At 53.4% G+C, this 17,068-nt stretch overlaps 1 protein-coding gene across 2 annotated transcripts in view; it reads left to right on the top strand.

Moving 5' to 3' along the window:
• NUP155 (nucleoporin 155) overlaps positions 1-17,068 on the top strand; it is a 711,261-nt gene that overhangs the window by 665,412 nt on the left and 28,781 nt on the right. For both annotated transcript variants that reach the window (XM_085631101.1, XM_085631098.1), the window contains one exon: positions 5,069-5,205. In XM_085631101.1, the coding sequence (XP_085487227.1) occupies positions 5,069-5,205 (137 nt within the window). The remainder of the gene's footprint in view (positions 1-5,068; positions 5,206-17,068) is intronic.

Raw genomic sequence — 17,068 nt, 5'->3', positions numbered from 1 at the left:
TGTCGGAATGGGCGGTGGCGGAAGAATGTAGGCTCAAAAGGGTACACAGGGATAAAAATACAGAAAGAGACTGGAAGGGGTGCAATGGTGGGCCACTTGTGGAGGACAGAGAGGCGTAGAATGGATCGGTACCAGGGTCACCAGTGCCTAAGGTGGTGCCACCCCCAGATGGTAGAGGTGGGCCCGGGAGTGCTCCAGCACAGTAGTGGCATCCTTCTCCCCCTCCCTCCAAAGTGAGTATTCCTGAATCTGATAGAGACTACTAGCCGCAGATTCCTTAACGTAGAATTATCCCCATGCGTGAGACTGGATCCGGAAACTTTCTTGCCCAGCATCTCTGCGCGCCGGGGGTGGTACCTCCCGACTCCGCCCGACGTCTTCCGCGGGTGTGACGTTCGCGAGGTCACATAAGCCCCACCCCGGCGCGGTGACGCCAGTTTTCTTTTTTTCCGCGTGCAACGCGGATCCGGATCCTGTTCCTGGCCTGTTTCAGGCCGTCTTTTTCCGCTTTAAGCGTTTTCTTGAGAACAATGTGCGAATGCCTTCGATCTTCAAGACATGCTTGTCTTGCGCGTCCCATCTGTATGTGGTGTTTGGGGGAGCACCACGACTCCACGGACTGCGAGGCGTGTCAGCAAATGAAGCCGAAGTCCCGGCGGCGGACGGCTTCGGCTTCAAGAACTGCCGCTTCCGTCTCCGACATCGTCCCTCTCCCAGGCCACAAGGGACGTCGCTCACCTGTTGGTAAGTGTCACAGTTTGTCCCCGAGGCCCGGTCCCCGGCCTGTTGGGGGTATGGGTTCTCCGCGGGTGGTGCGGCCCCACGCGTCGCCACCCTATTCGCCGTTAACCGGCGCAGGGGCGACCAGAGCCCAGATGTAGGCCTATGCGGCGGCCTTGCTGGGACGTCTGCGGATCCCATGCTGCGTGGGGGGACTGCTGCAGCGTCGCCGACGGCTCCAGGTTCTGAAGATGAGGTGCCATTGGGGTGCGGCCCTTGGGGGTTCCCTCCTTCAGGCCACGGCACCTCTGCCTTGCCGCAAACCCCCGCGGGGTCCCTGTGGTGTCGCAGGAGGTTGCCCTGGCTCGGGGCATGTCCTCGAGTCCCCCTCGGTCCCCTGGGCAGGCGGCAGCCTTGTCAGAGGCCCAGATGACGCCGCTCAGGCACCGGCTGCTGTTGGCCCTGACGGCTCCACGGGGGCTGGCTAGGGGTCGGGGCGTGTCCGCGGGCCCCCCTCGTCCCACCACGCAGGCGGCTGCCTCGTCGGAGGTCGAGTTGACGCCTTTTTGGCACCGTTCCCTAGGCCGCCTCGGCTCTGACCCAGCTCCGGTCTCCCGCTCGGCTGTGGACATTTCGGAGGTGCTTGGTCGTACCATGGCTTCTTCGGTGGCCCTTCGTCGCCATGCCTGGCTACGGGATAGTGTATTCCTTGAACGTTAGAGAACGGCTGGTTGACCTTCCCTTTAATGGTGCCCTGTGGATTCTGCCATTCAGAGGTTCCTTGCGGGGCTTCGCCCTCCTCCTCCTTATCCTCCGCCGCCCCCCCCCCCCCCACCCCCCCTCAGTGACCTGGATGTCGGTCTGTGTTCTGGGAGGTGTTCTCCCGTTGTTTTCCTGGGGCCACATCACGAGTAGCCCCGGTTGTGTGCTCTGTGTGGTTGATGTGCCTTTAGGGTCTTTTTGTTGGGCCCTTGGTGCTGTTGGCTGCTGTTCCGGCCCTTTTTTGACTTGTGGTTTTGGCTGCTGGTTAGCCCGGTAGGGCCTGAGATTAGGCCTTCCGTGTCTTCTTTCTTGGCTGCTTGGTAAGCTGTTTTTTCTGCAGGTCTTTCTGTTTGTCCTCTGCTGCGGAAATCTTTTCCTAAGAGGTGTTCCCATGGTTCTTGGGACGTAACCTACCCTATGTGGGGTACTTGTAGCTATTACATAGCTCTGTCATGTGCTGGGAAGGTGTGGTCACCCTTTTCGGGCTCCTTGCTCTCAGTGGCGTCACGGTATGTCGCAGATGCGATCTTCTTGCCGTTTGTCTTGGAGCAGCTTGCGCTAGGTCCGTCCTTCTCCTTGTTGCTACGTCGCTCGACCGGTCTGGCCTGCGGTCTGCGGCATCGTGTTGTGGCGGCCCACACTTTTGTCCTGTGTTTTGGCTTGGTCCTCTGTCTGCTGCTCCAGAGGGTTTGGCTTTATTGGCCTCTGTGTTCTGGTGGCCGGCTTGGGCCCGTCCTCAGTCTCTCTTTCTCTTCTGCCGGTTCCTCCGCTTCTCTGTGGGTCGGTGTGTGTGTGTGTGTTCTTGGCCCGGCCCCTCCCTTGGGGTGTGTCCTGGCCCTCCCTGGCCTCTGCCTTCGGCTGGCGTATGTCTTGTCCTGGGTGCGTGGTTCCGTAGTGTTGCCTGTTGCTGACGGCGCATGCCCGTGCAGGGCTCCTTGTTCTACTCCACCGTGTGATCTTGAAGTGTTCCCCTGCGCCCCTGCCTCTGGTTCCGCCGGGGCTTTGCGCACTGGTGCTTTCTTCTGCCTGTGCTGTTGGCGGTGGAACTGTTCCGGCCTTGCCCGCTGCTTGTGGTGTATTCAGCCCTTCTCTCTCTCTCTGTGCACGTGTTTCTTACGGTGGGCCCTGCCTCTGGTCTACCTTTTCTCACTGGGTTCGAAGTGGCCCTTGTGTTCCTTGAGGTTTTTAGGGCACTCTCCCTTGGTTGGGCTTAGGATTTCCTGGCCTTTTCCTTCTTGTGCCATGTCCCCTACTGGGGCCCTGGTCTCTTCTGGTGGGGAGGCTCTCTCGCAGGCCCTCCTCACTTCTGGGTATGGCTAGGGTATCTATTCTACGTTAAGGAATCTGCAGCTATTAGTCTCTGTCAGATGTACAAGTTACTTACCTTCGGTAACGCTGTATCTGGTAAAGACGATTATAGCCGCAGATTCCTTCACGCCCGCCCTTCCTCCCCATTCTGCGAGGACCCTCAGCTTGGTTTTCTGCGCTTGCCTCCCTCTGGGTGGCTTGTCTTCTGTGGGGGTCCTTTTCATTTTCTGCCTGTCTGACTTCCCACCAGCTGGGTTCTCTCCAGTGTAGGGGCCTGCTTTTGCTCTTTTTTCCCTTTGTTGTTTAAATTTCTGATCCCCTTGCGGTCTTCTACGCTGGGAGTTCTTTTGCCTGTCCTTGGCCTCCTGCTCCTTTCAGAGGCTCTGGCCCTCCTTGACTGTGTAGTCTGAGGGTGGATTGCTGTTGCTCCTCTGTTCCGGGCTTGTGGCCTTTGCTGTGTGGGTTGTGGTTGCAGTCTCTCTCTCTTTCTTTTACAGCACTTTCCACTGCTTGTGCCTCCGGGCTGGCTATCGCCTTGGCTTGCCCAGTGGTTCCACGGAGGGGTGCTTTACGCTTTCCCTGCTGTGGCTTTACTGATGTGGCCTTCTGGTACCTTGGGGCTAACTGGTGCTATCGCCTGGCTTGCACAGTTGCTCCTCAGAGGTGGTCTGCTCTTTTCCTGCTTTGGCTTTCCCGTTGTAGCCTCCTGGTGACTCGGTGCCACCTGGTGCTGTTCCTCACCTTTTGTCTCTCTCCTTTTGTTTCTTTGGTTTTTCCGCACACTGTTCCCATGCTCTCTTCAGTTTTGTTGTGATGGCTCCGCGTTGTGGCGCAGAAAATTTCTCCGAAGCAAACTGATGTCAGCGCGCTGGGGTGAGGCTTATGTGACCTCGCTGACGTCACGCCTGCGGAGGACGTCGGGGCAGATTCGCGATGTACCGCCCCCAAGAAAGTTTTCCGGGTCCAGTCTCATGCCTGGGGATAATACTACGTTAAGGAATCTGCGGCTAGAATCGTCTCTACTAGATACAGCGTTACTGAAGGTAAGTAACTTGTGCTGTTATATGATGGAGAACTCTGAGCATATGGTTTAGAGTCCGGATGGCTGATGTCTGGTGACTCCACCCCTCTAGACATCCACCCCAGTCCCTTCCCTGACAATCTGTTTACAAGTTGTTCCAGTTGTTACTCGCATCTTCAAGATCCTTTGTACGTTGGAAGGCCACAGTACTGCAAGAATGTTTTTCTGTTGTTGTTCTGGCTTCCCTCCTGGGGAGTTTTGTATTCTATGGTTTGCTTTTTGCATAATGCTATTAGAGAAATTTGAAGGAAAAAAAAACATGAAACCATAGCTGGAATATATATAACAAAATACATGAATCGGTATGAAAAACAAAACAAAGCAGTACAAATATACTATACACAATAACAGCAATTTACATTTTCTGGTAAGTTTTACCTAAAAAAACATGTGTAACCACTGCCACATAACCATAATTACAAGTTCTGTTCATCAGCATAATTCCAAAATAGAGACCAAATCTGTTCATGTTTATTTTAGGTCCTTCATTTTAAAGATCATGTGTTCCATAGCTTTTTAGGTCTCGCGACCTGCGTTGCACTGCGTAGCAGTTCTCGCGCAGGCAAGAGTCGTTTTGTCCGGGGTTCAGAAATGGACCCTGGAATCGCACACGCTCGTGCGTGTTTTCTGTTTTGGGGTCTGTATTTGGGCTTTGAGTGCGTGTTTTGTTTCAACAGAGGATGCAATAGGACAAAGGCGGGCGCATTGCTCCGCCCACGGTCTAGTGGTGTCTGTTAGGCGCACCAAAGCCAATATGTTTTCAATTATCGTGCCCAGACACGGGCACGATAATTGAAAACATATGCCTCGCAGTGGCGCGTGCGCACCACTCGCGGGCGTGTGTTTTTTCTTTACAATAGCGACCGCAAAATCGATCGCTCGGTGCCGCATGTTTAAGGACCGCTTACAGGTTTTCAAAACACATAAATGAAAGGCATTGTCATTTACAATGACAATAGCTCAAACTCTCACAAAGACGAGGCCTATTGCATTGCAAATGCTTGTTAAATGATGTAAAGGCTAATGTTCTTGTAAAGAAAAGTGGACTAATATCATAATTGGTAATTGCCATTTGTTCACTGAAAAACTGTTAGTGGTTTACGTAGCTTTATTTTAAAGCATGTATGTAGATCAATAGCATATACCAGTTTCGTAGTGTGATTGTTTCAGTGAAAGTGTTTATTTTATTTTTTACAGACTTTTTGGTGCAGTATCTTGAACAGCAAGTGTGCTCTTTGAATTGGGATGTAGGCTTTGTAACATACACACTACAAGAAATTGGAGTACCTGTTCCTAGATTGCTTGAGGTATATGATCACCTATACAAAGCACGGGTAAGAGATTGATTTACTTATATGACTTAAATCATACCTAGAGATTAGAATATTACAATGAGGCTTGTAGTGCCAGTATCTGACGCCTTTAATAATTATGATTACTGATTAAGAGAATATCTGATAGAGACTTCTAGCTGCAGATTCCTTACTTTTGCATTTCCCAGGTGCCAGACTGGATCCGGAAACGTTTGCGTTAGCAGTAACCCCGTGCGCCATCAGGTGGCTCTGTTCGGTTCCGTGTGGCATCGTCGTCACCGAATGTGATGTCATGGTCACATATATAGACCCCACCCAGGCACTCGGACGTCAGGTTTTTTTTTCCGCACCAGTTAGCGCTGATCCAGATGAGCTACCCTTCTGTCTCTTTTTGACAGACTTTTTTCAACATTTTGTTGAAGAATTTTCTTGTGTGTCAAGAATGTCATCTAGAAAGGTAGGGTTTAAGCCACCTTGTCTGCGTATGATGTCTCAAGCGCAACCAAGACTCAAAGTTGTCACCGGACTGCCAAGCCATGGCGTCGAAGGCTTTGAATGAGCGGTCCCTAAAGCTGCTTGCGGCCCTGCAGTCAATACCATCGAACACGACTCCTAGGTCCCAAACAAGGACAAGAAAATCGCGGACCCGCTTCTGGAGCCCCAAGTCCACTTCATCGCACTCAAGATCCTCAAGACACTCAGGGAAGAGGCACAAAAAGAAGCCATCGTCTTAACGGACTTCAGCTTGACCTCATCCATCTGCAGGTGAGACGAGTGGGGAATATCGATGTTCCAGGCATGATTCTGCTGAGCCCTTGCCAGGTCCGACTCCTAGCCTCCCCCTGGTTCCGCTCAAATAAAAGTGTTTTTGAGCAGGCTGACCCCTCCAGAGCGTATTCGGGCCCTGCGGAGTTGGAGGAGGCTCCATCCGGTTCTGGGCTAATTTCCCAAGTGGGGTCTCATGGATCTGGATCGGTGCAGGTCGTGCCAACCGGAACTTCTCCGATGCCGGTCCCGATGTCAATTGGCCTGGCGCCTCTGAAGTCCACCGGCAGCGCCAACCCCATTCTTATCCCCGACAATTCGGTGTCGGTCGACGCCGATAGGGCCCAGTGGTCATAGGTCACTGCCTGAGCCTTTTGAGGCGCAGACACACATGGGGCAAGAGTGGCAGGGGTCGCTGGACCCTTTAGGACACCAGTTACACACCCCGGTGAGTATTTGGACTGTTATAAGGAACTAGCAGAGGCCAGTGGACTGGATTCCTCTCCAGATCCTGGTTTGCTCTCTCCACCTATTGTGGCTACGGAGGAGGGAGCATCTAATTTAACGGTTGTGAAGCGGGCAGTGGTGTTATTTGGCCTCGAACTTCCCTTGGTGGAGGTTAAGACTAACCAAAATGCTTCAGCCTGGGGCTTCCTCATCCAAACCTCTATTGCCCTTTAATGAAGCACTGATTGATATCCTTCTAGGAAGTCTGTCCAAGCCTAGCACAGGGGCTCCTGTGAACAGGACAATTGCCCGCAGATATCACCCTGCCCCAGGTGATCCTGATTTCCTCAGCCAACACCCCACCACCGCGAGCTCGGTGGTCAAAGCCCTGACTTCCCATGGTGCGTTCTCTGCCTCTCTCCCAGACAGGGTATCCAAGAGGCTTCGTAAGCCATTATCTGGTCTCTAATAGTCTCTAGGGTACCTGGTTTTGGAGTGGTCTAATAGTCGCGTTCTAATTGCTGCAGTGTTGTTTCTATTTTCTTAAACTGTGTTGTGATATTCCTCAGTATACCTGTTTGTGTTCCTACACATAACCCGCGTATAGTTGCTTTAAATGCTTCCCAGAGGACCCCTGCGCTTTCCACTGTGTCCGTGTTAAAAGTGAAGTATTCTATTATGGTCTTATGTATTCTGTCTCGGAACACCGTGTCCAGTAGTACCGTTGGGTGTAGGCGCCACTGGAACTGCATGGGGACATATGTAGGAATAGATTACGCCTCCATACTGGTGCATGGTCCGATAATGTTCTGGGAATATGCTTGATCTTGAAGTCCTGCACCCATGTTTACACCTCCCTCGTCTCCAGCCAGCAATTTAACCAGGACTATGATCCGTGTACCGATGAAGTCAATGTCCCTTCTTCCCCATCCCCCCCTCCCTCCCCCCCTGGATTCCGGAGCCTCAAAATATAAATGAGACCATAGTCTGCCATTCCCCCACCCTCGCAATGCCCTCTACCCCGGATCACCGGAGCGGATTGTTTTCCCTGCCTTTCTGCAGTGGCGGATCGGTCCATATTCAAGTCCAGGTTCAGGATCAAATCTCCACCCCAAATAACAGCTGATGGTGTCAGAGTATGTAGCAGTCGCTACATATATGTGAAAAAATCAGGATCGTCCACATTTGGCCCATAAGTGTTAATAATGGTCAGCAGGGTACTGCATAGTGTGCTTTGAAATATTATATACCAGCCTTGCTCGTCTGTCTCGAAGTGTGTGGCCACAAAGGGAACTACCTTTTTTCTCAATATAATAACTCCTCTTGCGTATGTAGAGTAAGATGAGACCACTTGATAACCTGCCCATCTTGCACCCACCACAATGCAGTGCAGCCCTTGAAGTTTATATCCTGCAACAGCACAATTTGTACCTTTTGCCTGTTGAGGTAAGCTAGTGCCAGTCTGTTTTTTTTTAGGGTTATTAAGTCCTCTTACATTCCATGCAAACATAATCAGCAGGTCAGCTACCGGGGGCTCAGCTACCTGTCCTAATTACCCCACATGGAAATATAGATTATGAACGAAACATTGTACCTGGCAATATCATTATCATGCTTTTGAAGGCAATTAACACAAAACTAAAACATCCACCTCCCTCCCACTTCAGCATCCCAACTTTGCTAAAGCCATCTCCCCAGTTAAACGAGAAATATAGGACTGGTGACAGCTGAGAATTCCTAAGCAATTTCAGTACATAACCAAAAACTAACAAAAGTAAAAGGGGTTCATCTGCGCAGGGCCGGCTAGAGATCCGAGTAAACTCCAGGTGGGCGGAGGTGACCAGGGAACAGGTAGTCCGATATTCTTCAAATGGGTCTGTTAATGGGGGGAATCGTGAAGTACGTTTCACTTTAGCTTGGTCAGGCTCAGATCCATGCCCAGCGAGGCGACCCTGGTGCTGTGTCCATGTCTCCTATTACTGGTTTCCTGCACCAGACATGCAGTACTCACATACATGGTAGTCTCTCCCGCAGCATCTTTCTCTCCAATCCATGTCTATTGGGGTTTTGTGTATCATGTGTCCACAGCAGCCTACGGTAGAGACCTGGCATGTTGAGTTAGAGCCCATGTTACCTAGTCGGTCAGACTGCGTAGCCCTCTGGGTTCTGCGTGGGACTCCAGCCCCCAGCAATTTGTTTAAATACTCCATAGCTGCCTTAGGGGAGGTGCATACGTTTCTGGCTGCCCTGGTAGTCAAGTCACAATTTGGCTAGGTAGAGCTTGGTGTATTTGATTCCCTCTTGTTGCATCTCCTTTTTCAATGGGAGATGTTCTCTTCGAGCAGCCTTAACAGTAGCTGTAAAGTCCAGAAAGAGGGTGAGTTAGTTTCTTTGATGTTGTAAGCCTTGTTGCTCCCTGGGGAGACGCAACATTGTGTTTAGATAGTTCAGCGGCCGTGCTATAATGAGGCGCAGGGGAGCCCTGTGCCTCGCAACTAGCAATCTGTGTGCCCCTTCTACCACCAGCACACTAGAGAATTGCTGTGCCCCAGCCCTTCCACATATAGCTCCAGCTTGGCAGTGTTGGTGGACTCCGGAACCCCCGTAATGCGCAGATCTGAAAGAGACACGTTTGTGATAGATTCCTTTCCTTCGAATATCCCCAGGCGTCAGACTGGATCCGGAAAGTTTTGCTAGCAGTACCCCTGCGCATCAGTAGGTAGTGTCGTGCGGCTCCGCGTCCGTCGCTGGCGTTGTAAGCGCCGAGATGACGTCACGGAGACAACTTAGGCGCAACCCATGCGCTCTGACATCAGTTCTTTCTTTTTCCGTGCCTGCAAGCGCAGATCCGGATAGAGCACGTACTTTAGTCACTTTTTAACTACTCTTCTGAAACTTTTGTATGCCCTTTTTTTTCCTGGTGCACGTAGGGATGCCTGGATTTATGTCTTGTGGGGCCTGCCGTCGCAATATGTCGATGGTGGACCCCCACGATGTTTGCCTCTACTGCCTGGAGACCGACCACGACTCAATTTACTGTCGGGCCATGGCCCGAAGGCCTTGAGGGAGTGGCGCCGGAAACTGCTGGAGGTCCGGCACTCGTCCCAACGCCGTTCCAGGTCCAGGGACCGTTCCCTGGACCGCTCACGGGGCCGCAGTCGTCGCTCCTCGGGCTCCAAGTCTTCGCCCTCGGATTCTGGTAAGCAACGATATAAAAAGAAGTCAAAGAAGCGTGTTCGCACTCCGACCTCCCCCCGTCGGTCCTCTGATGCGGACGGGGGGGACAGGGGTTCTGCCCCTGTGGCTCCTTTGGAGCCTGGGTGTCCCGTGGCCTACCCACCATACCCAGGTCCGTCGGCGACTCCTGAACAGGACCGCCTTTTTAGGCCTTGGATCCAGCTTCGGCGCCACAGGATCCTACACCGTTGGCTCCGGCCCCGGGGCCACGAGGTCCGATGCTGCCGGCTCCAGCCCCAGCGCCGTCCTCGGCTCTGCCTCTGGCGCTGCAGTGGGTGCCGTTCGTTCCGCCCTTGCCCCGGTTCCAGGAACATTTAGTTCCTGCCTGGGATCCGCATATGGAGACGGTGCCAGTCCGACACCAAACTGCGCCGTTTCCGACGCCGTATGTCCCTTCCCCGGCTGCGGCTCTACCGCCGCGGCAGGTTCCTCCTGCAACGGAGGTGGAGGATGACTGGGAGGGGTCCGAGGACCCTCTTGCCCATCAGTGTGACTCCAGCGACCTCAATGTCTCTTCTGACCCGGGGTTTGCCTCTCCCCCGCCTACAATGGAGGAGGGCGCTTCCTACACGATGGTGCACCGTCGGGCTTCTGAGGTCCTCAACCTCTATCTTCCTACGGTGGCCCTCAAAACGAATTCCCTCACTGAAGTGCTCCAGAAGGCATCTACTTCGTCGGAGCCACTGCTTCCCTTCAACGACGCCCTCACCGACGTCCTGTTGGGCACTTGGTCGCAGCCGGCCACGGGGGCCCCTGTGGATAAGAATGTCGCCAGGTGTCACCGCCCGGCACCTGGTGACCCCGCGTTTCTGACCACTCATCCCATGCCTGAGTCTGGTCATTCAATCCTCGACGTCGCAGAGTGCCTTTCCCACGGCTCCGCCGGATAAGGACTCTAAGAAGCTGGAACAGTTCGGTAAGCGGTTGTTCTGTTCGGCCAGCTTGGTGCTGCGGTCGGTGAACACTGCCTGCTTATTGGGCTGCTATTCCCAAACGGTGTGGGATACGGTTGCTCAGGTGTTAACTCAGTGTCCTGAGGAGGTCCATGCTGTGATTTCCCAGGCGGTTGCTGAGGGCGATTTCTACGACTGTGGCGCTGCGTCGCCACGCCTGGTTGCGATCTACTGGGTTCTCGCCCGACGTCCAGAGCTCGCTCATGGACATGCCCTTAGATGGCACTCGCCTGTTTGGTGATAAGGCCGACCGTGCACTGGAGCGTTTTAAGTACTCGCGGGCCACGGCCAAGTCCTTGGGTCTTTCCACGAAGAGCCCAGCCACTCCTGGTTTTCGTTCCTTTCGTGGCCAAGGCAGGGGCGCCCAGGCATGTTCCTTCACAAGCCTGTGCAGAACCAGCCTCAGCGCGGCCACGGATGCGGCTTCCGCAGGGGCGGCTCTGGGAATCAGCGTGAGGGGGCAGTCCACCTCCGCCGCTTCTACCTCCAAACCTTCCTGACCCGAGCTTTGTGGAGCACCCCATGCCAGTGGGTGGCAGGATTCGCCATCACCTCCCCCACTGGCACGCTATCACATTGGATAAGTGGGTGTTGCAGATCATCCGCAAGGGTTACTCCCTTCCCTTTCAGTCCACCCCTCCAGCCATGCCACCTCGGTACCACCGCATGTCGGTGGAACACTTGGCGACTCTCCAGCAGGAAGTTGCGGCCCTCTTGGCCAAGGGGGCCATCAAGTGCGTTCCTGGGCTAGAAGTAGGGAGTGGTTGTTATTCCCACTACTTTCTGGTCCCCAAGAAGGACAAAGTGGGTCTGCAACCCATCTTGGACCTCCGGAACGTCAACCGCTTCCTCCGGAAGGAGCAGTTCAAAATGCTGTCTCAGGTCTTGGCTGCCCTCGACCCTGGAGACTGGATGGTAGCGTTGGACTTGCAGGACGCATATTTTCACATCCCCGTCTTGCCGGCCCACCGGCGTCACCTGCGGTTCACGGTAGGCCAGGAGCATTTTCAGTTTGTCATGCTCCCCTTCGGCCTTACCAGCGCCCCTCGGGTGTTCACGAAGGTGTTGGCGGTGGTTGCAGCTCACCTGCGCAGGTCAGGGGTGTCAGTCTTCCCTTACCTCGATGACTGGTTGCTGAAGGCGGGCTCGCCCCAGGCAGTCGTCAACCACCTTCAGACTACGGCCGACCTCCTGCATTTGCTGGGGTTCTCCATCAACGTGCCGAAGTCGCACCTAAGTCCCTCTCAGAAGCTCCCCTTCATCGGAGCAGTTCTGGATTCAACGCTGTTTCGGGTTTATCCTCCCGAGCAGCGAGTCTGCGATATTCAGGCTATGATTCCGATCTTTCAGCCTCTATCCTGGGTTTCAGTCAGGATGACCCTCTGGCTCCTGGGCCTGATGGCCTCCTGCTGGTGCCACATGCCAGATGGCATATGCGGGCTCTACAGTGGGACCTGGAGTTCCAGTGGGCGCAGCATCAGGGCGACCTGTCCGATCATGTCCAGATCTCGGAGGGCACTGCACGACAATTGCAGTGGTGGCTCACGAATCACGATTGGGTTAATGGCAGATCCCTCTCCCTTCCCCAACCGGAGCACACAGTGGTGACGGATGCGTCCCTCCTGGGATGGGGAGGCCACTTGGGAGAGGCGGAGATCAGAGGCGATCCGACTTGCACTGAAGGCATTCCTTCCCTCTGTCCGGGGAAGTGTGGTGCAGGTGTTCACGGACAACACCACCGCCATGTAGTATTGCAACAAACAGGGGGGGGTGGGGTCCTGGACTCTGTCAGGAGGCTCTGCGTCTCTAGACATGGCTGGAACATCAAGGCATTACCTTGGTGGTTCAACACCTGGCAGGTTCTCTGAACGCCAGGGCGGACAAACTCAGCCACCGGTGCATGATGGATCACGAATGGCGTGCAAGGTCTCTTTCTGCAGTGGGGAGAGTCTTGGTTAGATCTATTCGCCACCGAAGAGAACGCGCAATGTCATCAGTTCTGCGTGTTGGAATTTCCAAGGTGGCACTCGCTCGGCGACGCTTTTCGTTGTGAATGGAGTTGCGGTCTATTGTACGCCTTTCCGCCTATACCACTTCTGCCCACAGTGCTGAAGAAGATTCGGCGCGACCGGGCCCAAGTCATCCTTGTGGCTCCGGATTGGGCACGAAGATACTGGTATCCTGAGCTACTCAGCATGGCTATCAATCCCCCGATCCGTCTGCCTCTTCGGGAGGATCTTCTGTCGCACCAGCAGGGGACGGTCCTTCACCCGAACCTGTCCAGCCTCCACCTCCATGCGTGGAGATTGAGCGGCGACAGTTGACAGCTTTCGATCTTCCTCCCGAAGTCTGTGATGTCATTCTGGCAACCAGGCGACCCTCCACTAAAACGGTATACGCCTGCAGGTGGAACAAGTTTGTGGCATGGTGCACAGCAAAGGCTGTGGATCCCCTTTCTGCCCCTCTTTCTGAAGTCCTTCTGTTCCTTCTTACTTTGGCCCAGCAGGGCTCTGCTCTGGGCACTGTCAAAGGTTATCTTTCGGCCATCTCCTCCTTTTGAGGCTTCCAGATCAGCCTTCTCTCTTTAGGTCCCCGGTTGTTAACCGTTTCCTGAAAGGCATTTTGCACCCGTTCCCTCCCGTGCCGTTCATCATGCCTCAATGGGAATTGAATCTCGTTTTGACCTATCTGATGTGCGCTCCTTTCGAGCCCCTTCATACCTGTCCTCTGCATCTTCTTACGCTTAAGGCGGCTTTCCTGGTCGCTATCACCTCTGCCAGAAGAGTGAGTGAGCTCCAGGCTCTTTCTTCCAAACCTCCTTTCCTTTCTGTTCATCCGGACAAGGTGGTGTTAAGAACCCATCCTTTTTTGAGAAAGGTGGTCACGCCCTTTCACATCGGGCAGACCATCACTTTGCCTACCTTCTTTCCGCCTCCATCGAGGGAGGAAGAGAAGCTTCACCGTCTGGACCCAAAACGTGCACTCGCATTCTATCTGAAGCATACACAGCAGTTCCGGGTGGATGACCAGCTCTTTGTTGGCTACGTGGGCGCCAAAAAAGGTCGGGCTGTGCACAAACGGACCATCTCTCGGTGGGTTTGTTCTGTGCATCAAAGCATGTTACTCCTTGGCTAAGAAGGAGACTCCTGTGGGGCTGCGTGACTATTCTACCAGGGCAACTGCAGCCACTACTGCCTTAGGACGCGGCGTTCCCTTGCAGGACATTTGTCAGGCGGCCATGTGGGCCTCGTTGCACACGTTTACTAAGCATTACTGCATTGACAGTCCGGTCCGGAAAGACTGCTCCTTTGGCCGTTCTGTTCTCCGTGACCTTCTGGTTTAATCTGTTTTTGCAGACCCACCACCGGGGTTGGTATTGCTGGGGTATCTATTCTAAGGTAAGGAATCTATCACTAACGTGTCTCTTTCAGATGCACAAGTTACTACTTGTGTAACGATATATCTGTAAGAGACATTAGTTAGTGATAGATTCCTTACCGCCCCACCCATTCTTCCTGTTCTGCAAACTGATTTCTAGGGTCAAGGTCATCCCCTTTCAAGGCCCTGGTTTCATGGCACCAGTGGGCAGTTTCTTGCATGGCTCTGCGTTCCTGGCGCGGAAAGTCGGGTACAAAACTGACGTCACCGCGCATGGGTGATGCCTAAGTAGTCTCCGTGACGTCGTCTCAGCGCTTACGATGCCAGCGACGGACGAGGAGCCGCACGACGCCACCTACGGACGCGCTGGGGTACTGCTAGCAAAACCTTCCGGATCCAATCTGGCACCTGGGGATATTCTAAGGTAAGGAATCTACCACTAACTAATGTCTCTTACAGATATATTGTTACACAAGTAGTAACTTGTGCATTACTCTGTGCGACCTCGTTTCAAGGTCATCATTTTTGGCCTGAATAATCTTCAGTACTTTTTCCATGTTGAAATATTTCTCCTGGGTGATCTGCAGGCTGTCTTTTGCCGTGGAGTTGGGCTGTTCTGCCTCAGTTATTTTCTCTGTCTGCTTGTCCAGCCTGGCGACTAAATGATCAATACATAGATTTATCGTGTCTATTTTACCATCTATAGACTGCAGGCTTTGCTGGATCGCCAGCAGTGTGGATTCTAGCGCAGTAGACCCATGGGGCTTCTGTGTCTTGCTCCGAGTGTGACTTGACATCCCTATGGGTTTTGGGGGATGCTTCACCTCAAAGGTGAGGCAAGTTTGGTTTCTGTTAGTCCTACCCATGTGCCGCCTATATGTTCTCAAATTCTAAGCTTATTAACACAGTTGCCACGTGCGAGTCTGCTCCACCGTTCAGGACCGGGTTGTCAGTGTCACTCCTTTGTTCCCACTCTGTGTGACCCCAGAGGGCCCCCAACTCAGCAGCTCCCAGGGTACCCCTCTGAATTTATTATGACCAGCTCTCTCACAATGTCTGTGCTCTGCCCACTTCCACAGGGAGTTCTGCGCCAATTCTCCTTACAAGGGTGGTCCAGCGCCGAAGACACAGTGCACCCCCTCTGAGGCACAGAGCAGCCATAAAACCATAGACTGGTCCACCCCTGTAGGGAGGTAGGATCCTTCTGCATGGTTACCCCCACTTTTTGCATGGTGCTAAGCTGTTTTTGACTAGTCTGACTGGGATCCTGCTAATCAGGACCCCAGTCTATCTGTGTTCTCGCTTAAATTGTTGTGGTTAGTACTTAGGTACATCCTAGATTGGATACTAGGGTACCCTTATCAGTCCCTAGTATATGGTACTAAGGTACCCAGGGCATAGGTACCCCAGAAGTCCCCCATGGGCTTTAGCATGCATTATGCCACCCATGGGAGACCATTCAAAATGCGACTACAGGCCTGCCATGGCAGCCTGTGTAAGCTGGTGCTAGCACCACTTACTAAAGATATAGGTTTCCTATATCTAGGGTCACTGTACCTAAAACCTAGAAGTCACCCCTATAGCAGGCCTCATCAGTCCTGGAGGCAGGGTGCTTGGTTCTAACTGTGAGGGTGCCCCTGCATGAGCAGGAAACCTCTACAGCCAACAGAGTCCATTCTCCCGGGTTGTAAGTGAAACAGCCATATACTATATAGAGGGACGCCACGTAATTACGCAATTACCATCTCGAAATTGGCTGAAACTAATCATATCATGTTTGGTATCAAGCATGTTGTAATCATACTCCCACACCGTAAACGGTGTGGGAGGTATGATTCCAAGCACTGGAAGAGCCCTCCATAAGGCTCTCAGTGTTCCCAGTGCCAGCCTTCTGGACCCGGACAGCACAAAATGGTTGCTGCCGACCAGAGACACAATTCTGCCCTCCTGCTGCTGTGCTAAGCTCGAGCAGGGAAAGGCAGAACAATATGCATCTTATCATAAGGAGGTGTGACCACCTTCCAGACATGATTTAGTGTATTGGGCCCAGGTGGTTGCGCTTGCCAGCACCCCTAAGTCTGCATGAAAGGCACATTTGGTGCCTCTGTGCATAGTCCAGTTCAAACCAGCTCCCTCTCTGGCGCAAAACTGGACAAAGGACAATAGAGTAATCTCCCCCCTGTCTAGACCCTCCCCTGGGAGGGTCCCCTGAATCTTCCCAATCCTTTCTCTAGGGTACTTAAGAGCTTACCTAGGTTTAGGTCCCTGGATTCGCCGTGGGACAAGATTCAAGTCAGACACCACTTCTACTTCTACCATCTGGGCACTCTGGACTTTGCTGAACTTCGTTTCCCTTCCAGTCTGCTGCATCGTCTGTGCCCTTACACCATACAGGAATCTTCCAAGGCCTGTGGGCATCAAAGACACCTGAAGGAATCTCCCTTGGAGTGAAGGAGTCACTTCCCTGCATTCACAGGCACCGCAACTAAGCTGACCGATCTGCTGAACCTGAGCTCCTCCGGTCTCCGAAAGGTTCTGCAACACATGTGGTAGTTCTCCACCGCTCTCAAGGCCTGCTCTGCCCTCTCACCAAGTTTGAGGCCAGTATCCTTCGCGGGAGCTGCTGGAACCGAACCCCTGTGCACCACGTCAACTTGCAGTTGCGAAGGCTTGTTGGCTTCCTTCCACCAAGATCTTCGGGCTGCAAGTAGCCCCAACCTCAAGCAACTCCAGTTACCAAAGTCTTCGTCCACATCGCATCGTTTGCATCGTGGCCTGCATCTTTTGGTGAGCTGCTCAGGTCCTCTTGCGACCCCAGTGCCTCCGGCCTGTGGGTCATGTTGAGGGTCAGCTATGCTTCTTTTGGGCTCCCCTGATTGCTTGGGCCTGCCCTGACTCCCCTGTTTTGTGGTGAGTCCCCTGGACCTTGCTAGTCAGGACATTGCACCTTCTTCGACTTCAGCGTTGGTTGCATTTGCCAAGGTTTGTTGGTGCTCCCACCGAACACCAACCTCTGAGCACTCGACATCCGACGTGAGACAGCTCATGCACTCCCTCAGTGTCGCCTGGTCCTCACAGTTGCAGAGTCAAGGTCATCGTCAACT

This window comes from Triturus cristatus, chromosome 2_1 (genome assembly GCF_964204655.1).
Source record: "Triturus cristatus chromosome 2_1, aTriCri1.1, whole genome shotgun sequence".
Classification (NCBI taxonomy): domain Eukaryota; kingdom Metazoa; phylum Chordata; class Amphibia; order Caudata; family Salamandridae; genus Triturus; species Triturus cristatus.
This window is presented reverse-complemented; position numbering and strand designations above follow the sequence as displayed.